Below are 26,150 nucleotides of genomic sequence, written 5' to 3' on the forward strand. Positions count from 1 at the left end.
TTTTGTCATTTCACTTGGACTCCATGATGATTTAAGAGTTCCCAAAAGCAGGATTAAAGCCATAATTAATTACACACCTTATTCCTTCATGTGAAAAAACAAGATATCTAAATATACGTTATGCCATACTACCCCAATCAGGTGAACCTTACATGTAGTTTAAATTGAAAAACAAACGAACAAACAAACAAAGCTATCCCTCATTATGTTTTTCTTCTGTTTCCATGACTTTTTTTTTTTGCATTTTAATACATTTTTACAATTAAAAAAAAAAAAAAGTACCTCGGTGGAAAGAACAGACAATAATTTATAAAAATTATTCATGACTCTTACTGAAAATTTTGTTATGACTGCCATACTACCAAATCAACAACATTACATTTAAATAGAAGCTTGGAATCAGATAGGAAAACATTTTAAATGTGACCAAAACATTACACACTGTTAAAATAGTTCATATTGCAACAGTACTAGGTGCTTGGGAATTTTAGTAGGAAAAAAATGAGAAAAAAAAAAAAGAGTAAACCCCCAAACAGAACACAGTTTAACTTTCCAATCCCTGTCAGATAGCCCTATAAACATAAGAAAAATGTTAGAAAGATCATGATAGTAGTCAGTGGACTCTATTAAGAACTACTGGGAATGGAAACAGCTTCAAAATGGTCAAAAAAAAAATCTCAAATTGTTTCAACTGTTCAGAAGGCAAATCTAAATGAGAATTCAGAAGACTTAACGCACGGAGGACAAACAGCATTTCTTATGAACAGAAATTGTCAGAGATGTTCCCAGTCAAGACAGACTGACTTTAGTGTGTACTTGAAACTAGAAAAACCTCACATGAACAAACAGTAAGCAGATAACTGACAGCAGTTAGTTAATCGAGGATCTTTCCCTTGTCCTGACGTTACTCAACCTTTTTGGATCAGACATTAGAAAACTTAACTCAAACGGGCAAATAAAAGAGTTGTCCATGTTTGAAGAGAAACACAATGTCATCAATGAATGAATGGCCCTGCAAACTATGCTGTCTCAGTTCACATATGCATGTTCATGTATACACCCACCCTCTCTGTGGGAGATAACAGGAAATTTAAGCACTTCTGCAGGTAAAACACCCCACAATCTGGTGTTTTATAAGATCACCCTCTGTTCTGTGAAATGAGACTTCTCAAAGGAAGATGACTTCAGTCTTCATCTCATGTACCCTTTCACGTCACCCAACCATGAGCACCGTTCAACATCTCACAGACTGTCTGTAAGGCTGGAAACTACCACATTCTCCCTGTCCAGTCTTACACTATAATTAATTTTACCTACAAATCAAGCAAAGGTTTTACAAGCATGAGAACTCCTCTGTACCCTGTAAAGACGGTGTGTTTTCACTACCAGAGAATCCTGCTGGCAAACATACTGAAAAAAGAAAAATTTACTGAATCTCACCAGCAGCATTCATCTCTACCTGCAAAATCTATCAAGCCACAGAAAATGGCAATCAGGTCTAGACCACCAACTTTCAATCTTTAGCTTGAAAGTTTTAGCGGAGACCTGCAGAAACCAGGTCTGCATCCAGGTCTGCACCCAAATACCCAATGAAATCCTGTTGATCCCTTTGAAAATCCCAAACTTTATTTGGCAGCTGTATGAAACCTTTCTGCTTGACCTCAGCGGAACGCTGTAGAAAGACGTTCTACAAAATTTGGTATTATAAAACTCGCTACATTAACTGGCCTTGAGATAGCAGAAAGATGATTTTACAGGCATGGAGAGTGAATATCAGAAGATGGTGCAAGAGAACTCTTACGTGATGTGAGTGGCAGTCATGTGCTCTATAAACATCACTCCCCTTCCCAGGACAGCCAGTCTGGCACCTCTCCTTTGACAAAGATAAGGAACCAGGGCCCATCAGCCGCCAGCTTAAACATATTCACTGTGTAACCAGGGGTCTTAGGCTGTAACCTCTGCATGGATCCATACTTAATGCAAGCAGTACTGTAGAATAGCTTATAAGTAAACAGAATGCAAAGCATAAATCTTTAAAATTACACTCAAAAAGTTTTGTAGTATAATCACTGAAGATACAGAATGAAAAATATTTCCATATAAACATTTTTACACTCAATCTATTACAACTGAGAAAACGTAGAGCAGGAAGAGAAAACCTTTTGTCCTCCTTTAAAGATAAGAGCGGTACCACACAGAAATCCAATCAATGTTTAAACACGAACTCCTCTGCCAAGGTTTGTACTTCTAAAATAATGCTTTTCTATTTAAGTATCACTCAGAAGATCTTCCCGTCTCAGTTGCCATGAGAAAAATCTACACTAGCAACAGAAGAAATGACTAACTGGCATGAGGAGCAATGTTGCTGAACTGGAGACAAGGAGTAGAACAGACCGTCCTCAAAACACTGACACCGACCGTTTGTGTGGTGCTGTCAAATACAGGGAAAATAAACAGTATTTTCCTACCCTTCCTGTCACCTCTTTTCCTAAGGTTTCTCAGCAACACTTATCTCAAAAGATTATACGCAGTTAACAGGAGACAAAAACTACAGACAAGCAATTTTTTAAATGGATGTAACAACAAACTTTTACACAATGGAACGAACCCCAGTGCTATCGCTCTGCATCACAGCAGTCTCCCTTTTGGCTCTTGTAGCATACACGTGATGTTGTCTAGCTGTGGTAGTATCTTTTCTGTATCAAATTTGCAGGTAGTTTGCCACTGGTGTAGCAATACACTGAAATGACGCCAAACAGAGCTTTCTAACCCGATGTATGATGTAAAACCATTAATACTGAGGATGAAATCCATATCGATCACCACACATTCTGCCAGCATTAAGATGATACGCTATACATTGCGCTGCTAGCCACAGTTTCCCAGGTGCCTGCTAACACCCTGAGGTGTTACAGCTTTAGAAACTACTAAAGTCTATGCAGGCTTCTGTACACAAACTCCTTTGCACTGCCTTTTTAATGACAAACATTGAAGATCAGTTATCAGGGGTCAGTCCTACCAGTGTTTAGTTGCTAAAAACACCAACAAACTTTCAATATTCAAATACTTTTGTGGATTGGGGCATGAATTACACTGGAGATGTCTAACTAATTCTTTGCAGGACAGAGTTTGAACTCACCTAGTACCTTTGATCAAAGCACATCACCAACTGGCTTACAAACCAGTAAACAAAGGGTTGCCGTTCTCTGTTGTACCGAGAGCCCCCTCTAGCACTGGCAGCAGGAGGCAGCCTGTGGAAGCAGGGATAAGACGACACAGAGGGAAACTAGAGGAAGGTTGGATGCGGGTCAGATTGCTAATAAAGTCAAGAAAAGAAGGTGCACACAAGGCTTAGAGAAAGAGACAATTTTGGAGAAAGGTGAAAGGGTGAAATGGTAAAATAGGCATAAAACAAAGATATAAATGAAGCATCATCCTAAACAACTTGGATATGAGGAGGAAGAAAATGATCTGAATGGGAAACACTGGCATTATTAAGCAGAAAGGAATGTGGAGAGTCCTGTGGGCTGTCATCAGTCCCCGCTGAGCCGGGATGCTGCACAGCACCTCACGTCATTCAGACAACGACGACAGCTATGTAATCAGAGCTTCTCACCCAGGCTGGCTCCCCAGCTCTGCCCACTGTCGGCTCTTTGCTAACCCTGGGCCAGGCCACTGCTTGCTCTCTGTTTCTCTGCTCTTTTGTTAAATACATCCCTGTCCTCTACTCCCCCCAAGCCGTTATCCCTCCTAACTGGGCTGGAGCACAAACAATCCCCTCACCTTCACCTCGTGCAGAACGAAGCTGAACTTCTAAGCAGCATCCATCCAAAGGCAGCAATTTCCAAGAGCCCTGACAACTGACTCAAGTACACAAGATAAGGCCGCTTGCGTGTTGACAAGCATTAACCTTACACCTTCTGAGAAGTGAGGAAAGTCATTTCACATGCTCAGGTGTTGCTCTGAAATGAGTGCTTTGGACATATAAAGAGTTTGGTTTGAGGGTTTCACAGATGCAGAAAGGGGCTGACGCTATTATTTACGGTGGATGTCATTTCCAGTCTTGCCGGCGCTGGGAAGGACATGGCTGTAGAGGCTACTTGCGGCTAACTCTAAGAAGTTTTCAATGAAATGCTATTTCAATGGAAAAATAAAACTTTATAGAAAATGTAATTTCTTATGAGAAAGTTTCATTAGTATTACATCTGAAAAAGATGGAGCCTTTCCTGAAACCAAGGACCTCTGGGAAATTGTGGACTGCCACACCAAACAGCATTCAGATTTTTTTTCGCCATAAATAGCCCATACCAATTAGTTCAAAATTATGAAAGTAAAACAATATGATTTTCTTACTCAGTGGACCTCGCTGGCTTAAGCATCTGTGTTACTGGGTTTTTATAGCCTATTCTCTTGTTATCAGGAATCTAAGACCTGTGACTCCCTAATAAGGCAAACAAGTTTTCACACTAAAAAGGTTGACCCTTTTTAGAACTACTCAACGTACTAAAAAAAGCCCACAAAATCCCAGAATCAGACAGGGCAGGGCAACAGGCATGGCAAAAACTGACCAAGTGGGCAAAATGGCTTGGATCGTGCTGTATGAGCGCAGAGAAGGTTTGAACTCAACGCATCATGGTTTGCCCTCGTGCACAGCAAAACCACAGACAACTGCCCTGGGGCTCCTTGAAACGGCGAGTAGCCCTGACACCGCCTGCATCCTGATCCTTTCTGCTGCCTTCTGTCTCTGCATAAGACTTAAATTAAACCTTTCACGTTCATTAGAAAGATGTTTCCCTCCCCACTCACGTACCCTTATTTTCATCACATGAAAGACTGCACCCTACCTCCTTCTCTCTGTGTTCCTCACAAGGACACTTGCAGACGTGAAAGTTGTATGCTTCTACCTCTTTGTAGCTCTGTTCTTCAGTGGAGCAACTATTTTTTTTGCCAACAATCAGTGGTAGGTTTTTTTTTTTTTCCCAGCATCGACATTATAATTTTTCTCCTCTGCAAAGCTTCATACTAGCTAGTGCATCACCCACCTCACATTAATCATCACAGCTGGTAATGTATTCTCATATCCATGCACACACTCAATTCATTTTATATATACAAACATATAATAATAACTTCAACAAAAACTTATAACCTATATATCTGTTCACTGTTATAAAATGTCATCTTTGTCCCTGGTTTTAACAGGAAAAATTGTCTTCACTTTTTGCACACTTATTCTCTAATCAGTTAACCTGTATACTCTCCATCAGAAGAAATTAGGGATAAATTTAGTACAAGAGCCAGCTTTTCTACCTTTAAATGCTGCGATTTTATAGTAACTTTCCAAAAGTGAGCATGCTTACTCTGCTTAACTGCCATACACTGATTCTTCACCTTCTTCTCCAACGCAAATTAAAAATTGATACACACATATAGCACTTCGAAATGGGTATAATTTCATTAGTGAAAACCTCATTAGGGGTATCTGTGGTCACTGCGCCATTCAGCTGATTTCTAATTGTAACACTGCTAGGCTAGCCTGAAGCAGTTCAGAATTTAGAGACAGTCAACAACATACATCAATTTCAGTCCAGTGAAAATCTGAAAACATTAACCCTTGATCACAACTGCCTTTCCAGCTGTTCTCTTTGACTTCATTTAGAAGGCCTATTATGCATTGATAAGCTCATCTGCCCAAATCCTCTTTGAAGTAGATATGAGACCATGGAGTGGTTTAGTCGCTGAAAATCTCTCTCAGCCAGGTTTGTCAGGATTCACAGAATCCCAGAAAGCAATACTTTGGAGAGGAAAAGAAAAGAAAAAAAAAAAAGCTTCATAGGCTGCCCTGAGGATGAAGCAGGCATGTCGTGCTAAAAATTTCAAAAACACTGACTGCAGAGTACTGGAGAGGGCCTTCGAGGGCAGACATGCTACTACACAGTTCATTTCCTGGAAGGTATGTGATGATACATTCAAAGGAAAAGCCCAGAGGAACAGATCCACCGCGATGAACCCAGCACATTACCCAGACTCTTTACGTTCCAGGGATAAATCACAACAAAGGGGGGTGAGCAGTGTTTCATTTTGGTCCTTCCATTAGAGTTACGTTTAGCTTTGGCTCCTCCAGCACCTCTGCGGAAGTCCTGCCTGGGAGAGATCCTAAAGCACACTCAGGAGCCACCTTGGCTATGCTCATTCCTGAACAGCTGCCATCCAATTTCTAGGTAGACACAGACCTTGTGAGTGAAAAGTGTTAGTCCACCTGCTTGCCACCAGCTTTCTGCTAATTAGGACATGCACCAGGGCTTCCTTCAGAGAAAATGCAGAGTGAATACGGTGCGCTTGCGCAAAATAATGAAATCTGGGGTAAAAAATACAATGTAGTTTTTTTAGTTCATATTTCTTATCATGAACACAAGCTGCTTCTTTACTAGAAAACCATAGAAACTAGTTGATCTTCTTACACTGGGCCACAACTACGGAAAACTGCAGTATGAGTTTTCTAAGGGCAAATATCTACTTTAAGAAAATGATTCTGTACTAGGGTGACTCACTCTGATACAATTTATTTTGTGCTAGAAGCATTGTAAGCGGTCCAAGTACTTGATCCCATCTCCCTTTACTTCAGAGAATGAAAGGGCAAGTACTCTATATGTGCTTGTACTTCCCTAAGTTCACTAGCTGTACAACATTTGGGCTAAGCCTTCCAGGTCCTAAAACCCAGAACAATACAGAGAGTCCTTTTCTTCAATCTTTGCACACTCATAGTACATTTTTTCTGAAAATAACTGCAGGGAACCCAGCATTTTACCCTTGATTAATAGTTTATTAATTCTATTACACTGTCCCTCTTTCGCTTGAAAGTAATACTCACATGGCCTACCATGCTACCTGCTTTGCCAGAGTATCATCACTGCAGGCGTTCTCTGTTCATGAGTCAGAATCCAAAATAATAGTACGATATAACGTCTTAAGCAAGTGGTTTGGGAAAATAAACCAAATAAACATTTGGAGAATTTTATCTGCCTTGTGTCTGAGCCTCTGGGGTTTACAGTCTCTAGCTTTTCCATGACTGTGAAAATCTAGATTGTTTTTAGGGTTTGTTCTTTTTTTTAAATGAAAGCTGAGATTCTCACATATTCCCACGATTCCAGAAGTTGAGTCTATCAAAAGCATTGTCAAGTACTGAGAGACTGTAAAACTACAAGAGCTGTCAACACCATTATCATGAACTAGTTAAAGCAATATTAAGGAACCTAGAAAAGACTTCTTCGTCCCAATCTCCCAAAGTTGACAGTTAGAGACCTACTTCCCATCTTCTGTTGCTAACATGATTCTTATAGTGTAACTCATTGCACGGATTTTTTTTTTTTTTACAGCAGGTAGGTCTCTGGGCTTCTGCCATCCTAAAAACTGCTTTTCCCAAATAATGTTCTTGAAAGAAAGCAGTGGAACCTGATTGAAATCACACGGCATTAAGTATGTCAGAAGCACCCAAGAATCCCACTAGACATTTAGCTGGGATCTCTAGTGACCTTCAAAATCTGGCTTTTACAGATGAATCAGCTCTTCTACGGCAACCACCATCCAGCAAGTTAGCCTTCCTAGCCACACTGTTACGCTTTTTAAGTCATCTTCTTATAGTGCACCTATACTCTACTGATAAAGACATGATGCCATTACAAGACAGAGATTCGGGAACGGTAACAGTTCCCAGGAATTCACGGCTTGCCTTATAAATGCCTGGTTTACAAAAACATCCAGTTGGATCCCGAAACATATTTCTAAAGGAAGCAACACACTCATGCATTTGGCACAGCAGCTTCTAAGCAGCAATGAGAGAAAACACAAAACAAAAATTAGCATATGCACACTAAAAAGGCAGGAACTACAGAAATCAACTAGTTTCTGCATCAGCTCAAAGGAGGACAGTTTTTAAGGATTCAAATACTTTAGGTTTCCTCCCAGCATGGCGTACTGCACTATTTAATTCCAAATTCTGCACAGTTCTGATTCTTCTCCCTCTGAAGCAAGCTGATGCTAAAGTAAGTTGCTCGTATGTGAGGCAACACGTAGACAGGTTACACTTCACAGCCCTAGGCTGATAAGATCTCATTGTCAGGCAGCAAAAAAAAAGCCCCATCTCGAGACATACACGATGTTATCCATTCTCCTGTGGATACCACATCATACGACACATACGCCTGCATTGACGCATACTCTACTTTATGTTATAAACTCTGTATTTTATGAGTCGGCCACAAAACCTTATGTAACATGCTCCTGCTTAATATGGAGCAGCATGTCCATCACCGTGGCAATCTAAGCAGTTGGCTTTGCCCCGACTGATTTCGCTCCATGTGGCTTCTGCGGAGCTGCTGCTGCAAAGAAGCACCACTTGGAAAAACCGCTATTAGCGTGCCGTGTTTCAGGCGTAAAGCCAGGAGCACAACACCGCGGGCCTGAGCGTTGCAAGAGAACCATTTTGTTAAGGTGGCCACAGGTTTCCTGGCAGGACCGTCGGGAAGCAGGGGGAGGCGGCGGGGGGGGGAAACCATTTCCCAACCAGGCGATCCCAGCTGCCCTCACGCTGTATCTCAGCGATGCCCTGGGCCGTCAGGATGCTGGGAGATTGCGCTCCAGGAGCGCTTGCACCGCATCTTCGTTACGGGGGAAAAATAAAAAACAGATCGAAGGCAGCTCTGCTGATCGTTTGCGCGGAAAACCATATAAGGCAGAGGGCAGCTGAGCAACTTCTGCTGCTCTTTGGTCAAAGAGACGTGAAGTATTATATAATTAATAGCGGGGTTTTTTTCCCCCTCCACCCCGTTACGCTGACAAACGCAATTGGCGGCATCAGCCGTCAGGCAGCAAGCGGTGCCCAAACGCAGGGTTACCTCAGGGGGCTCAGCCTGCAAACAAAGCTCTGTCTGTCTGTCTGTCTGTCTGTCTGTGTGCGTGTCCCGGCCTCCTCGCCCCCCTCCGGCCGCGGGGGGGGGGGGGAAGGAGGAGGAAGGGGGGACCCCCCTACCCCGCCTGGGCCGCACTCACCGCCTCCGAGTCTTCAAACCCATGCAGGTACAAGTTGTCGTACATGGAGGTCCGCTAACGGCGGGCGCCTCTCTCGCTGCGGAGCCGGCGCTGCGAGGCGCCGCGGCCGGGGGGGGGGGGGGGGGAAGGCGCGAGGTAAGGGGGGGAGGCTGACGGGCGCGGAGGCCTGTGCGGCGGCGGCGGCGGCAGCGGCGGGGCCGAGCCTGCCCTGTCAGCGCTGCGGACGCCCCAGCCGCGCGGCGCCGCCTCCCCGCGCCCACCGCCACCGCCACCGCCGCCGCCGCCGCAGGTGCCCCGGGCGGCGCCGCGCCGCCTCCCGCCTTCCCTCCACCCCCCGCCGCCGCAGCCCGCGCCGCGCCCCCATTGGCCGCGCCGCGCCGATGCCGCGCCCCCATTGGCCGCGCCGCGCCGATGCCGCGCCCCCATTGGCCGCGCCGCGCCGCCGCTCGCCTCAGGGGCTCGGCCTCGGCGCTGAGGGCGCAGGGCGGCGGCTCTGCGCGCCTAACGGGGCGCCTCGCGCTCTCTTTCCCGCTGCCTCAGCGCCTGAGGAGACAGGGAGACCCCTGGGGTAACTCCAGCTCAGCAGGAGTCAGGCCCGGCCTCTCCCGTCCCTCCGCTCGCGTGTCAACCCCGATTTTATTTTATTTTTGAACGAGCAACACGTGTGGTGCTTTTCCGTTGAAAACACCTCCAGTAAACGGGGCAGAGGGGTCGGTTCCAACTCGCGCTGTCCCACGCAGAAGCAGCCGCGGCCAGGGAGAGCTGCTGTTTGGCGGAAACCTGCCCTCTGCTAGGAAGGGCGCGAATTCAGGAGGCGGCACACCGATGCCAAGAAGGCCCGCAGCCTCCTGAGGAAACGGGCGAGAGCCTAGGCCGAGCGCGGCCTGTTCAACATAGCAGCCGCTTCTGCTCGGGCGTTCGGAGGGTTTCTGCTTATTATAGATTTTAATTTAAAAAAAAAAAAAAATCCGAAAGCTTTTCTCATGAGTAATTTCTCTTTCATTCTAGAGGATAAATTAATTCATCTCCTGATGTTGTATGGTGATGCTGGGAACAAACAAAAAACCCTCCATACACTAAGAATTAAAAAAAGGTTTTGGCCTTATTCTAACTAAATTGGGAGACAAATTTCTAAAACAGATCCCAGTGGAGCACTAATCTTGAAGTTTTTGGTTCTACCTCTCATTTTAAATAACTGCTTGTTTCTACAGAGCCTCAGCTGCACAAGCACCCACCGTACTTCAGGACGCATCAACGAGACAAGCCAACCTTCTTATTGAAGAAGGTGAAGAAACTAAGTCCAGGGAGGCTAACCGACTAACAGTCGCCCAACGCCTGCGTAGCAAAGCCTGCCCTTCGCTTAGTACGTCCCTTGACTTCCTCTCTCACGCTTAAGCAGACTGGTCTTCCTTCCCAGAACTTGTAGTGGGTAAGCATAAAACTAAGGAATAGCCGTATGTGGTCAAACGACGACGACGAAACAGGGAAGTAATTTACTTGCGCACTTATTAAAATGATTATTTTAAATCCCATCTGTAGTACAATCTGACCAAACATGTCTGTGTTTATAAACACTTCCTATCTTTCTTTTCCGTTTGCTTCATCTGCTATTCCTTCCAAACACTTACATTATTTAACTCTGAAGAGTTACCACTAATCACTTTGGTAAGTATCCAATAGACTTCCAAAGCAGAGCAAAAGGTGTTACTCTCCCCACTTTCACAATCTCTTATAAATTTCTTCAAAGGTTCCCCCAAATTACGATAAATCTTATTCCCAATTTATTCCTTCCCCTCTGCTCCCAGTGCGTTCTTTGCTCCTGTCCCTAAAACCTCCTGGTTGCCTGACTTTGCACACCTGCATACAGGAGGAGCACAGTCCCACTGATCAATCTCATGGTTAAAGTCTGCGTCTCTTTAGGTGTTTTTCAGGACTGAGCCTTCAGCCTGTGAGAAATCCCAGAGAATAACAACTTCATCACTAGCCCTGTGCAAACAGCACATTGCCAATGTTAAACCAAAAAAAAAAAACCCCACAACAATAAATTAATAATGATCCTCTGATGGTTTTCGGTGGCTTACGTCAGACAAGACAGCACTTCTACCAAACTGCTTCTGATGGGTTGTTCAGAGAACAGAAATCACCATCACAACTGATGCTCACCGGCTCCGTTTCTTGGCTTTCTCAACCAACTGTGGAAGAGCCCCACAGACTGAACGGCCCCTCATTCTCCTGGGGGTTATCTTCCCATCACAGTCAGGGCTGGAGAACACAGCCAGCATGTTTTAGGGCACTTCGTGGTAGTTTGAGCCAGGCTGTTCAGATGGAGGAGCGTTTTTAAAGATTGTCTTTAAAATGCTCATTGAGCCCCTTATACAGGGGTTAACGGATCAATTTTTAAAGTCTGTGCTATATAGCAAGTGTCCTCTCCCTTAAAACGCGTGCTGTTATGAATTTAAAGAAACAAATACACTGTTGGTAGGAGACTTATTAACATTTCAAACCAGAAGGAATTTCTAAGTGCAACATCAGAATCATCTTTCAGCTCAAAATAAAGGCAGACATGAAATCAGACGAAGTAAAAAAGAAAAAACTGCACTTTCACATAAATTTGTAATGAAAATTTAATTCAAAGGTCAGGGGAATATCTATTTGATTTTCAGTACTTAAATTTTCATGCTGTCCTTTTAGGACACAGAGTTTATTAAAAATACATATTTAATCACTCAACTTGAAAGCCATCTAAAAGAGGCTATAAAATTACTCATAGCTCATTAAACAAGGATTGTACTTGAAAAATCTAAATATAAGGGGCATTCACACAACCTGCCCGAAGCAGTTAGCTTAGATGTCTGAAACACAGGGCTGTGGCCTCCCGTGCAGTCACCGCGGACTGGCAGCTCTACATCACCATCGCAGAGCCTAAAGCTCCCTTTTTGCAATTTGCTTAAACTGACGCAGTCTGCGCTGCCACCAGATAGGGCAACCCCTGACACCTCCCCGGCGCTGCCATCGAGCGGTGCCAACGCAAGAGCCGGGAGGCAGGCGAGACCCAAACTGCCCTGTCTGCAACAGCACGGGCGTCAGGCAGCCCAAACACATCGTGAAACTGCACGCTGGAGCTGGGCAAGTTGGAAAACGTTACTAGAAGAGCCAAATTCCTCCTACCTTTCTGACTGGAAGTCAGATCTTGCTTCACTAAGACAATCTACCGGATGTGCAAAAGCCAGTTTGCTGGATTCCCTTTACATCCTGATGAAGTTTCTGAATTCTGTAGATAACTGAATTCATGCATTATGTATGTACAAACGTTGTGGAAACAGTTCGACTCCAGGTTTCCGAGGAGCCGAGTCTCATGCACGTACAACAGCTAAATTAATTAATTATTTAAATGACGGTACGGCAGAGTAACAGCTCAAGCTGGGTGCCTGCTTATTTCCTCGCCTGCCAATGCAAGTCTCTTCCAATCTTCCTTCCTGAGGCAGTGGTCTCTTTCTCTCTGCTTGGTCCACGTCTACGTCCCGGGACGGCTGCTAGACGGTTGCTGTGTTCCTGCTCCACAGCATTTTGCCTTACCGAAGGTCAGCCGTCACCTCTGTTCATTCTGGTCACTCTGTTCTGCCGCCTTGAGGGCTCGCTCTAGCTGATACTGCAGTCGCGTCATCAGCGATGTTCTTCGGGTTACGGTCCAGCCCCGCGGGCCTGCGGGCTTCACCTACTTCAGGCACTTGGGCTAAGCAAGAGTCAGCTTCAGCTTAGCATAAAGTGCAAGTCGGCCGCAATTCCCTTCTCTAACACACAGGAACCCCTATAGTGATGAGGTTTTTTTCCAAGGCACGAGACTAAAGTGCAAGTAGATGAATAACTGAAATACATAGGAACTCTACATCAAAGTTTTAATTTTGAATATTATGTGGTAATTTATCACAGAAACACAGTTAATTCTGTCCTTGAGGGCAATTAAAAACAACGCGAGTAACGCAGCATCACAGCTCCAGGAAAGTTCGCCTCCCTGCCTGGCGCGGAGCAGAGATCGGGGTGCAAGCTTAGGGAACACACAACCTGCGAAGCACGAGCTGAGCGTGGTGCCTTCAGACCACGGCTTGTGCTGGGCAAGTCGCTGAACACAACCCCACACGGTAGCCTCCTCTCAAGACAAACACAGGAGCCACGGACACACGTCTGCTCGTGTCATTTTAGCCTGTCCCGCTGCATCACGGAACGGCACCGCTGGATCTAGGCTCGTACATGAGAGAGAGCATTTCAGCTCCTGGACATGCTTTGTGCCTGCATGGGTATTTATAATTCGTACACGTGCCCTTGTTGTGCAGAGGCAGCACACCGAAGTAAGCGAGGAAGAAGACTGTCTCTTCGGAAGTGGTCTGAAGTGTCAATCAGGCCCTTAAAACGTACAGAGGAACGGGGGGCTGGATGCAGCTCAAAACCAGGACGTAACTGAGGTTTACAAAGGGAGAGATAATATGGAATAAAGAAAATATTTCAAAATCTACTGATTTCAGTGGCAAGCTGTCACTATTTCACTGTTATACACACGCAGGTGACTGTATACGTTACTGCTAGAGTATAGGACAGTAGTTCAATAAAAGCGTGTTATATTTTCATAGGAAGTGACACGGTTACACTGGATACACTTGGGGTCATCTCTGTCAGCTTCCAGAAAGTCCAATCTCTTTGGTTGTGTTGTGCCTGTGCCAAGCTCTCCAATAAAGTGGAAAGTGTGCAGAAGGAAAGATAGTTATAAGCTTAATCTTTCTTAGAAGAGCTTCCCAAAAGGCTGTTCAAACATTAAAAAAAAAAAAAAAAAATCGACCACAATAAAAGGTGAGGGTCCCATATTAACTGAAGGCTTTGAGAGACCAAAATCATCCTTAGCCTGTTTCTGAAAGAGAACACAGATGATCTGACACTATTAGGTGCAGCATGCCGTTGCCTCAGGCCATGGAGAAAGACTCTGGTACCTGTCAGCCGACTGAGGCGCTTGGATAACACTAAAGGAACTAGCATCCAAGTAAGTGCGTGTGCGCGCATAGGTAGCTGTAAGAGACGTGATGAAAACACCTAATGGATAAATGAGCTGAACCGAGGCTTTTCAAGTAGCTTTCAAGTTCCTTTTGTAAAATGGCGTCAGCTGCTGCATTATTCATTTTGTTTGTATCATTCCATTTGTTTATAATATTAATCTTCAAAGACTGGTCAACGGGTATATCCTCAAGCATTCTGCTCCCTAACAGTGCGATCGCTGTAACGACGTCTCAGGAACGCCGTTCCTGGACGATGGCGGCAGCACTGCTAGGAAGCAGGTCTCACACAGATTTCTTGCAATATGGTATGCAGCGAGCATGCATCCTCCTGCGATCACGGCCCGCAGCTCCACACATACCTATAGGCACAGGGGATTTAGAAGGAGATGCAAACAAAGGACCACACCATAACCAATGCTGTTTCTATAGGACCTACTCAACGTCTCTGCCAAAAGCTCGACTGTACCCTTGCCAAAGGTGCGTAACTTGAGTGCGCACGGCTTAACAAGGCAGGTATCATTTGCAATCACCTAATGGGCTGCATACTGTTCTTGTTGGTTAAGTGAAAGCCTCCTCCTTCAATGGACTTTTTACTGGCTCTACAAGCAGTCTGAAGTGAAAAGGACAAGCTTGCTGGAAAAGTGTTTTGGGCTCAGAGCACAACGGGAAGCCACCGCTGGGAGGTGAAGTCAGTATTAGTCCCTTCCCAAACTCACCAGTAGGCAAAGTGAAAGCAAGCTCATGAAGAGAAATGGAATTACACCTCTGCCTCCTAACAGCAGCTCTTGCTTTGCAAGCATGGCCATGCAGGGAAGCCAGGAGCCCATGGGCACATGGGCTGAAAGAAAAAACAGGAATTATTCCGAAGAAGGAATTAATCCTGAACTTAGGGGCCACATAAGTAACTGGGCTCACTACCCCTTCAGCTATTTGTGGCATTTTGAGCCAGCATTAGCATTAAAGTCAATGCTTTATTGCACTCTGCCGGTGGGAGGAGGGGGAAGGGAGAGGACTAGAAGTCAGAATACTTAGAGCATCCCACAGACCTCTGAAATACTTGGCTACCTCCAAATACTCTGATCCCACTAGAGATTATTCATGATCTCTTTTTTTGACTAGAATGAACCCTTTCTGAAGTACAAAGGAAAAAGATACAATTCCTCTTTGAGAAATACGCTCATATATTCCTGAATAGCAATTATTCCGTCATTTCTGAGCTATCCGAATGTGGGAATAGCATTTTTTTTTTCCAGAGGATGAATTTTGTACAGAACCATATGAAATTTTATTTGAAGCCCAATCTAATGATTACACATTCTAATGACTGCACTTGGATGGTTCTTTTCACTAGACAGAGCAATCAACTATTTGCATAAACACACAAACCGTTATTTGAATAAAATCATAGTAACTAGATTCCTAAGTCAAGCATACACCTCAGCACTGCAGTGTGCAAAGCCAGAACGTAAGTCAGCAGGTTCTCTCTTTTTCTTGCTTTAACACATTTCACTTTCACCGGGGGCTTCACTGCTACTAAGTCACTGTGACCAGCGCAGCAAGATTACAGACCTCTCTCTGCCTCCTTATCCTGCTACTCTGGAGGAGAGAAGGATTGGCAGGAATATCATCCCTCAAGCTACGAAAAACAGTTGTGCTCACAGACGCCAATGAAGCAGGGTGGAAGTTTTTTCCACCCTCTTCCTCCTCTAACAGTAAGATTGTGATCCTGGAATCATAACATTATTTGCAGGAAATGAGGCAGTATCCCATACAGGGTCAGAGCGTACTAACAAAAACCATTAGTATTTACATTAACAGCCTGTTTGGATACGAACCCACTCGTTCTAGCCGTCTAACACACGGAATACTCTAAAAACTACAATGTTTATCAGCATACTTTATATGAAATGTAAGTGCTGGTTTGAACTTTCAATAGCCTTAATTTTGGGACTGGTTGGAAAAAATTGCTCCCCCTCATACAACGTTGCTCTTGCTGAAATCAGCGGAGCAGCCCAAGTATCGTTTCATCGGTACAAGGAAAAGGACTGTCCGCATTCTCTAGCGATCCACCTGAGGCAGGAGTTGCTTCCATTAGTTGGAGAGAGTCCAGTTTCTCACTCTTCTAAGTATTTGGCATAGCCCAATTTCTTACTCTTCTTCTATTTTTCCTTTTTTTCTGTGTTATAATATAGATTAGATAAGCATCTGATTTAGTAACGACAACTCCTGCCTTTGGGCAGAGGTCTGAATAAGATAACCTCTTGAGATCCCCACTAGCCCTATTTTCTTACATCTTATGAGTCATGAGAATGAGACGACATCTGTGGTATTTGGCATCCCTAGAAGCAATCAGATAAATAACTGTGTATTTATATTTCAAAAGAAAAGTATCTTGGTGTTCGGGATATGCCTTGGCACAGAGGATTCTGTGCATTTAAAGCTTTTATTCAAAGAGAGTATTGGGGGGTATGTTTAATTCTTTGAATTTCAAGTAATAAATTAGGCTGTTGGGTCTAATTTGACAGTTCTTCTGGAGGAAGTGAGGTGCCACCTATCCTAAACCACATTTATCTGACACTGTTACATAAAGGCTGCTATAATTAAAGACAGTGCGAAGACTTCATTGTCACTTTCTCTTGGTTTAAAGCACCTACAATGAGAGAGGTAACGGGGCTACATTTGTAGGTATCCTCTATATTTAACTGGTTGTGAGATTTCTCTCTCCTGCAAGTGCTACCGAGATTGGCAAGAAGCTGAGCTGCGGGGAACTCAGAGCCACAGCTACAACCTTCCAGACTGCTTTTGATAAAGAGGAGTGGTACATACCTCCTCCTCCTGAGGCAGGCACGACTGTGCTCTGCAGTTTTAGGAATTCAAGCCAATCCTGCTCCAGTTGTGGCGTCCACTGGTGCCCAGTATCGAGCAAGGCAAAGCCGCAACTCTCTGCAAAGCAGTGCAAGACATACGCCGCAGTCACACCATTGTATTAACACAGGTCTCCCTTCGAAAACCTTGGAAACTGAAGTGAAGTATCTCTGTTGGTACGTGGGCAGGTCCGTGGATGTGGTGATACTCAGACACTGACCAACCACGGTTCCCCTCCAGCGAAGCTCCCGTTGATCAGCAGCTCCCACCATCAGGCTGCTACTGACTGAAGTTCCAAAATACAGACTCACACTGCAGGCACCAACTCGGAAAAATGGAGTGGTTTTTTGGCCTGAATTGTGGTTGTCTCTTTGCTGGAAGGAAGACAGGGGAGTTTTGCTTTTAGAGAGGGTATACATTTTTAGCTTCCATGCCAAAACCCGTATGGGCCAGAGGATTAAGCATTTATTTCTTACTTTAACTTTAAGCTCCTCTTCTTTTCTTATGAGTGCTAATCAATTTTCAAACTGCTGTAAGTGCTCATGCTGAGTGCTGCTGTATACCACTTTAGACTGCAACTGATGAAATTACGGAGAAACTATCAATAAAAGCCAATTTCAAACTTTATGGGAAGCTGGTGCTGTTTTACAGCAGCAGTTAAAGCCATGGCTGTGATCTGGAAAGCCTCAGCAGTACTGAAACACACAAAAAACATCCGACAATTATCAGTCGGGGCTGATAGAAAAGCAAAGGTGCCGGGAGCACTTCCACGGGGCGAGGAGCGGACTGCACCCATCCCAGTGTCAGGGCGCAATGGGGGAAGGAGCACGGCAAGCCTAGCGCCGCTGGGCCCAGGAATCCCCAGGTCGAGCACGCCCCAGCCCCAGCTGCCTGCTGATGCTACGTACTCTGCGTGTGGCTTGCATCCAATTCTTCAGCATCATCTGATGTGCATTCTAATAAAAGAGTATTAGCTGGCGGCAGTAATAAGCTGTTATCCTAAGTGAATTCATCAAAATCCCAAATTTGTGAGATGGAGGATATCACAGAGGCTAGAGCATAGAGCAGTCAGCAAAAAGATTTTCGAATCTCATAAAGGACATACTGCAGAGGAAGCTCCCGGTCAGTGTTAATTTCCCAAATATATTCAAATATTTGTAATTTTGCCAGAAAACTACTTTTGATAAACTACAATTATCAAGTATGAGTTCTTTAGAGAAAACAAAGTCTAGACGGCGCAGCTGAGGCTTGATAAAGATGATCCTGATAGCTAAAACGATGAGCCATCTTCCTTAGAAGACATGATCTCATGGGAAATGTTTCTTAGGAAAAATAGCAAATGCACAATTTCTATGTTCTGTCCTTTTTAAGGTAACAAGCTAGGACAAAGGACATTTTACAAGGAGTCAGATAAATAGTTCTAAAGTCCTGGTGCTAAGGAGCATTTTTATCCTCTTCTTAAGTGGTTAAAGGGAAACATAAAGGACAAAATAAAAAATAAAACTAGGCAAACCTGACACAAGCTCATCTATATTGTTTCTGCTCAAGATTTTACAGGGATGGCTTGAGTATCCTGTTTATTTATTGCATTTTCTTATGCTTTATAATCTGATTTTTATGTGCTGCAGCACAGCACTTTGAATTTTGTGGCAAGGGACTATAGGAAACTCTTCAGTTCATTTCAGTAGATTTCCATGACACTCATCCAAGGGGAGGAACCAATCCAGAAACAGATCAGTGAATGAGCGTTCACTTATCCAGCCTGACTTCTTTAAACCGTTAGTCGTAATAGCCGGGAACCGCGTTGAGAAGAACGACGATTCAAGAATTCAGCTCTGCAGGTGCAAATAAGGAGTTCTTGGCTGTAAAGCCTCCAGGGGACCTCTCTTCTTATCTGCTTTGGGCACTGAGGAGTCTCACAAGACACTTGCCGTCTTCCCTTTGCAGAATTTCTGAGTTCTCAGCTGACATTCACAACCTCTCCTTCCCACTAAGGATTTCTTGCTAGTCTTGGAAGAGGAAATCTTTTAAACAAATCTATTCATGTGTCAGTAATAAACATTTTAGTTTTACAGCTGTTTCCAACCAAGGATTTCTAAGCAGTTCAAGACAGGTAACGGTCTTTGTCGTAGAGCCCTTGAGACAGCTATCCACTCTACTTAACAGATGGAAAACTAAAGCACACAGAGCTTAATAACAGAATTTTAAATCCGAGCGCATAAACGAGATACCTCAAAATGAACAACATGCCTCAAAATTAAACCAGTTACGGACATTAAAGAAAATAATACTACTTACTGTCTTCAAAATCAGAGCATATGGTCTTGGTGATTAAATACAGATTTAAAGATGTAACTTAAAGCTGCAGCCCTAAAAATTCTGGTGTAGGGTGACAGACCTCAATCAGAGCAATTGTAGAAACCAGATCCGATTCTAAACTTGAGTTTTTTGCCTTCACCAGCATATCTCTAGCTTCTCCCCTCCGGTTCATCAGAGTCCCGCTCCAGATCAAAGTCTGACCTGCTCGTAGCCAAATCTCGGAATCAGTATCTCATTATCCTCAGCCTGGACTGCCACACTCAGCATCGTTAACTACAGTTTTCTTGAAACCATTTTTTTTTTGTCTTCTCTTGGTTTTCTTCCTCCAACTTTTTTATTATTTCAGCAATGCATTCAGAGAATTCATTGCAGCCTCTCCTTCTGTGTTGGGGATTCATCAAGACCCCTCCATTTCTCTATCGCCACCGCTGGCCTGGGAGATTTCAATCACAAAATACAACATGAAACATTCCATTTCTTTTTCGTGTTTGAAGCACAGGTTTCAAATGTACCACTGCGTTCCTCTGCTCCTTCCTTTCACAGGAATCAAAACCTCACCTTGTCTTGTTCACATCTCTCTGCAATTACGCTGTCAGCTTAAACTCATATGCAATGACTGCAGTTCACTAGCTAACCCGGGACTAACTACAGTCAGTTAACTGTTGGGATCCTACAGAAGCTACAGGAACCCAAAGCTCAGCACATACTAATGGCGTCAGCCTTCTCACCTACAGACCACGCCGTCTTCCATGTCGGCAAAGCCCCAGCCTCAGTCAGAACACGAAGATATGCCCCTGGCCACAGTAATAATTTCCATCCTTTCACACAAGCACTCTAGACTCTCACATCAAGGTAGAGCTAAAACTGACATTTCTTCCTGGACAGAATCTCCAGGATGAGACTTCTTCTCCCCGGAAGCTTATGATAAGCTAAGAGCATGAAGACCCTTAGTTATTGCAACCTCTTTTCTGGCCTTAACACATTCTTTCTTGCCCCCGCTTCCTGCAGATTCATCTCCCCAGCTACATAATCCCTCCTTTGCAAACAGGCCTTTGTTACCATATCTCACACACGCATATAAAACCCTTCTTGTTTATCCACAATACCCTCTTTCATACAAACTGCTTTCCTCATTGTTCAAACAGTTCCACCTCCAAAGGCCCAAGGGTGAAAATCCTCGCAGAAGTGCCCCGTGCTGCAACCTCTTCTGCATGGAGGATGCCTTCTCTGGCACATCCACCAGGCCACTGCCTGCATATCCCTTCTTCAAATTCTTCTCATCTGGGGTATTTCTAAACCCCAGAAAGGGTTAGGTAGCTGTGAAATGCAAACTGCCACTGACATGGCAGTAAATCAATCTCATGTCTCCTGTCGGTGTGCAAGCGTGCGTTCGGGCAGCAGCTCTGCGTGTAACCTCAGGGGAGGTAAGTAACTCCAGTACGCTGCTTCTGCTACAGCAAAGCCAAGACAGTGAGAAAAGGCAGTAGAGAAATACGCTTGCTTACAGGACCGGTACCTCAAACAGGTGCTTTGTCTGCTAGACACGAGATGAAACAGTCAGTCTCAGATATTGTCACCATCCAGAAGCCATAAGATCCATGTAAAAAAATCCTGAAAACTATCACTGCTCAACATAACGGGACCCTCCTGGAACAGCTGACCAGTAAAAGAAATCAAAAACATTATTTCTAAATGTCTCTCAGTTTACAAGATACACCCCCTTCCACTGGTAACCCTTATTATGAACCTGCTTCCAGAAGGAAACAAATAGCACCATTTCCAGGGGGAGGAGTAAGGGCCTTAGTTTTGCTTGCCAATAGCCACTGCGTGCTAGGGAGGATGGTCCAAAACAGAGGGAGAGCAGCCAAAACGCCCTCCCCTCTGCCTTCCACAGAGCTCCCTCGTGGCAGGAAGACCTGGCACCATGAGAGGTCTGCATCACCAAGTCCAGGTGACCTGGCAGGGGACAAGTGCCCCGGTGTCCCAGCCCAGCCATGCTCCAGCAAAGTCAGAGGGAATCTGGGATGACTCTAGCCATCAGCAAGCTCTGATGAACACTCCCAATTCTCACTTAATCCATTCAGCATCTCAAAATACTCTACATGCCAGCAGAACTGTATCAAGAGCTTTTACAAATCTGAGGCAGCTAAAAACTCCTAAAAATATCTTCTGTCTTTTCCTTACAAAAGGGAACAATCATAGTAACAGAAATGCTTGCAGCAGAGCCCAGCTTCGTGTTGGAGGCATGAAAAGCCCCGTGCACAAAAGGAGTTTGATGCATGAGGAGCTACTCAATCAGAGTGGAACAGAATCCGCTCCTCAGCTTTTAGATATCTAGAGACGTCTGAGCCCATCGGTAAACCGGAAAAATTCCCAGTTTGAAATGAATGCACCAATACACATTACATTGAGGATGCAAGTCGGTGATAGCTCAGGTATAGTTCAGAGGCCTGAGCAGATCGGCTCATTCCTAATGCTCTGAACACGTATGCAAACACTAGTATCCTTTCTCCTTGCCTCCTTCATGCAGAGGATAGATATGTGTTTTCCCTAATCTCTCAAATCCTACATATAGTCATGCATAAAGGGAGGCAGAACGATTATTTTTTCCAGGCCTTTGACAAGATCCTTACAGAGACTACTTAAAAGAGCCCTAAATAGAAGGTTGAAAGGAAAGGAAAGGTATGTCCCAGATCTAAAACTATCTAAGAGACAGGAGCCAAAAAAGTAGGAATAAACGGAGAAGGATCAATACTCAAGGTTTAGTATTTGGTGTAGCCTGCAAAAGAGTTATCATTACAATAGCAATGTCATTACATAAAACACGTAACAATGTTATTACATAAAAGTATGGAAAAATTCAACTTCAGTAGCTAAGACTGACACAGTTACAAGCAACTGGAAGCACGATATTCTAAGTGGAAGTTATTTAATAACGGCAGCCCCGCCAGCCCTGCCCGCAATGATCACGGGTGTCAGAGAACGCAGGGCAGAGGCACGGGTTCTCATGTTCAACACAACCTCTGGATGAGGGAGCACAGAATCCAAAGGTGACAAAATTTAGCATCTATTAAAATAAATGAGGATGGAGCCAAAAACTTGTAAAGCTGATCCTTAAAAAACAAACAAACAAACATTTACTTGAATGTACTTGAACATTTACACTAGCAACTACTGTAGTTTCGTATGTTCTAGTTAACAAAATTTCAAGAGAGATGGTCGAACTTTGCTTTCAGTCTCGATCCCTTGTCAGTGCCAGGCTTAGGAGAAGACCTGATATTGCTGACAGCTTATTCCATATCTGCCAACCACAGCTTTTTATGCACCTCCTTCAGAAATATCTGACATTGGCTACTGTGTTAGAGGACCAGATCAGACTCTCATTCAATCTATTCAAACGTGGCAGTTGCTACTTCATGCAGCAGTGGCCCCTGGGCTGCCAAAGGGAACCCGACTTTTCAGGCCAAAATCGGAAACTCGGCAATATTATTTTCTGGTGCAAGGATGCAGCCAGAGTGAAAAACTGGTTTTATTCTAATTCAGACTATAAATCAAATTATGACTTGAACCCTCATTAGTGCTATTATACATTATAGTACAGTAACACATACACAATCTTTAAGTAATGAATATTGCTGCCACCTCTTGGTTCAGCAGAATAGGAACAGAAAAGTAAGGTTAGTGAGTGCAGTTCTGTCGAGGGAGTTGCTTTGTGTAGGCACAGATATATCCACATGACAAAACCTAATCCCTGGTATATGTATGAGTAGGTTTCCTTAACCTCCAGCATAACTCCTACAGTCAGAAACTCGGCCCTTGGGAATTTGTGGGCTTAGAATGGCTTTCCAAAACTATGCGGTCCTGGGATAATTCTGGTGCCTCTGAAGTCACTTCTCTTAACCTTGACTGAAGTAGAATTAGGTGGACATGGGACAAATCTGAAAAAAAAACCCAAAACAGCCAAACAAAAGACCCACACGCGTTCTGGTGTTACTATTTTATCACTCAGATTCTCCCTGGAACTGCTCAACGAACGCAGCTCCTTCATGTATAGAGCACAAATCTGGAAGCACGACGAGCCCCAACGATGCGCAGCCGTACCCGACTGCTCCCTGTTTCGCCAAGCGAGCGACAGAGGACACGTTCAGGTGCTCAGAGGTTACGCTCGGAGCGGACGATGATCGAGCTCGAGCTGCTGGAAACCGAAGGCCAAAGAATTTTGCCTACTCAGCACCTCCCTCTACTGAGCCCCCCCAAATTTGTGTTAGAAGAATAACTTATACTAGGCTGACAGAAGTTCCCAGGAATGCATTTGGTCTTAATTTGAAGCCGCCCAAAAAAGAACAGTCCACTGCTTCCCTTTGCTCCAGCGGTTAATCGTCCTCACTCTTAAAACACAGCTGACAGCTACTGCAGGGGCCCAGTTCAGAGAGTGTCAGCCTCTCACTTTTGGGAAGAGCTGTCTCCATTCCTTTTAAAGTAGCCTGGGAAAGGTTACTGAAGATACTTATTCTCTTAAGATAAAGTATGCAGTTTACTAGTAAAAATACCATCGAACCTTGCTCTGTTTTTCTAATTATTTGAATAAAGAGACAAGGCTTGGGGCATTAAAATTGCACGTTCACGGGGAACTACTGCTTGAACAGAAGACCGATGTTTCTGAGAAGCATTATGCATGTTTTATGCTTGTTTTTTGCGAGAGGACTTTTGGCCTTGTTTTTCTGACCAAACATCTGTCTACCTGCTCAATGCACGCTTGCGATTACTCCCCTCCAGGCTGTACTTTTGCCAGCCGATGAGCATTTTATTTTCTGCCCACGCTTATAACCTGTCGAGATCCCTTCCAATTAGTTCTCTGTCCTGACAGGCGGCGTGACTAAGGCTGGCCAAAGAGCAGGACTTCTAGTTTGGAACAAGAAGTTTCTACCCAGAAAAGGAAAAGCCAGCGGAGCCTCTGGCAGCATGGAGCGCTCCCACTCCCAGTGGAGCTTCCCACTCAGCCTGGGAACACCCGGCTCAAGGGCTTCCAGGCTCCGTTTTTGGCTGGGCCGGGCTGGGCAGAGGACGCAAGGGCGGTAACAGAAGCACGGAGAAGCGACAGGGAGGGACACAGCTACCATCCCTGACCAAAACCGCAAGGCAGAAAGAAACAATTGCATAATTGCCGAGTAGCTGTAAATGCGTTAGGTGATGTCCTGGCATGGTAGGCATCGCCAGGAAATAAAATGGTGAAAGTCCACAGTCAAAAAATAAATAAATAGCCCTAATCTCAGTGGAGGAAAAGCAGCACAAGGGCTCACTGTTTACTTTGGCTATTAATCAGAGAAGCGAATCCGCTGAATCAAAGGCGGAAGCACCGCATGTTTTTAAGCGCAAAAACAACAGGGACATCATGAGAGAAAGCGAAATTAGCATTTTTTCCTGCTGAAACTGCCTTTTTGTGGGATAATCCTCGTCTTTCTCTATAGGTATTCCAGTATGTTCGGATTCTCTATAAGCTCTCCTCAGATACCCCCCCAGCTACGCCTCAAAATAACTTGCAACCACTGCCACTTTTGCTAGCCGCCTGGCTACAGCGCTGTCCCGGGAAGCCGCAGGCCGAGCTTGCTTCCTTGTTCGAGGATGTATCGCTTACGCAGCCCTCACTGCATGGGGGAGTCACGGCTATGACTTGTTGAAGGTAATAAGATGTAATTGCTTTGCAGATGTACAGGAAGCAATTCCTACAACTAAGTCAAAAATACACTATAACTAAAATTCTGTGCAGTCATATTTTACAGCAGCAATATAGCCAAGCGCTACGGAGAATCCAAAACTGGCAACAATCCTTCAAACAGGTGTTGAAGCACAGCATCTTATCGCTGAGGAATTTAACACCAGTATAGCCGCCTTACAGACTTAGTCATTAAAAAAAAAACAAAAAAAGACTTTTAATAAAGTCTTTAATATTTTTCACAGTAGCAGGAAGCAAGCATTAAAGATTTAATAGCTTCTTTTGTCAGTGGACTCGTTCCTTCCCACACACATACGCGCCTGCTCTCCCCACTGAATGTGAAAGCCTTGAATTCTTCTTCGTGCAATTCACTTTTATTCATCCTTTGAAGAACCCACCTAAAATTTGGGGGTGGCAAAGTAGGTGGCAAGGGCATAGGTGACAAAGGAATACCAGCAAGCTGACTTGCACGCTGAGCACATGACTATTGAGCTCAATAGGTGAAGCCTGATGGGTCTGATACATTCATAATAACATTTTCTTAAAATATCAAGGATCTTTAGTTATGTGCAGATTATAAGACAGATATTCAAACACCTTTATCTTACGTGAACAGTGACGCCGGGGGAATAAAGCCTCCTCTCTATCTGCAGATAATTTTGGCTCTCCCCTCTGAATATTTGCAGGCATTAGCTCCCAGAAGCTTTTTCCATTTCGTTAATGTCCACGATGCAGACTGAAATATCAATTTTAAGAAATACTACACATGAGAAGAAGCTATTTCCAGAAAGTTTTTGTTGTAGCAAAAGTCCTAGGCATGGTTTGCCAGCTGCAAACAAACAGCAAACAGCCGAAAAATACTGCCAGACTCCTGGACTTTCCCAGGTAACTTACAATACTGGCAACCCATTTATAAGCCTCTTAAATACATTTAACCCCTTACAGTTACCAGAACCCCTATGAAAGAGCTGTATCTACAGTGTCCACGGAACAGACGCGTTACGGACGTGAGTGGCGCAGGTACCCGCCATCTGCTGGGCCCGCTGGGCCATCTGCTCGTTTCAAAGGAGCTGAAGAAATTCAGGCTTTGGTCTCTGCTGAAACTTGGAAGTCTGACACGTGAAACAAGTGTCAGTTAACGCCAAGTGTAGTAGTTATGGGCA

At 44.4% G+C, this 26,150-nt stretch overlaps 1 protein-coding gene across 6 annotated transcripts in view; it reads right to left on the minus strand.

Moving 5' to 3' along the window:
* Positions 1-26,150, minus strand: part of CACNB4 (calcium voltage-gated channel auxiliary subunit beta 4) — a 132,188-nt gene that overhangs the window by 75,005 nt on the left and 31,033 nt on the right. The window contains exon 1 of one of the 6 annotated variants that reach the window (XM_068949386.1): positions 9,049-9,170. The exons of the other annotated variants lie outside the window; for them this stretch is intronic. Within the exon in view, the coding sequence (XP_068805487.1) occupies positions 9,049-9,093 (45 nt within the window). The 5' untranslated portion in view covers positions 9,094-9,170. Of the gene's footprint in view, positions 1-9,048; positions 9,171-26,150 lie in introns of those variants that run through there. 6 annotated transcript variants of the gene reach the window in all.

This window comes from Struthio camelus, chromosome 6, assembly GCF_040807025.1.
Source record: "Struthio camelus isolate bStrCam1 chromosome 6, bStrCam1.hap1, whole genome shotgun sequence".
Lineage (NCBI taxonomy): Eukaryota > Metazoa > Chordata > Aves > Struthioniformes > Struthionidae > Struthio > Struthio camelus.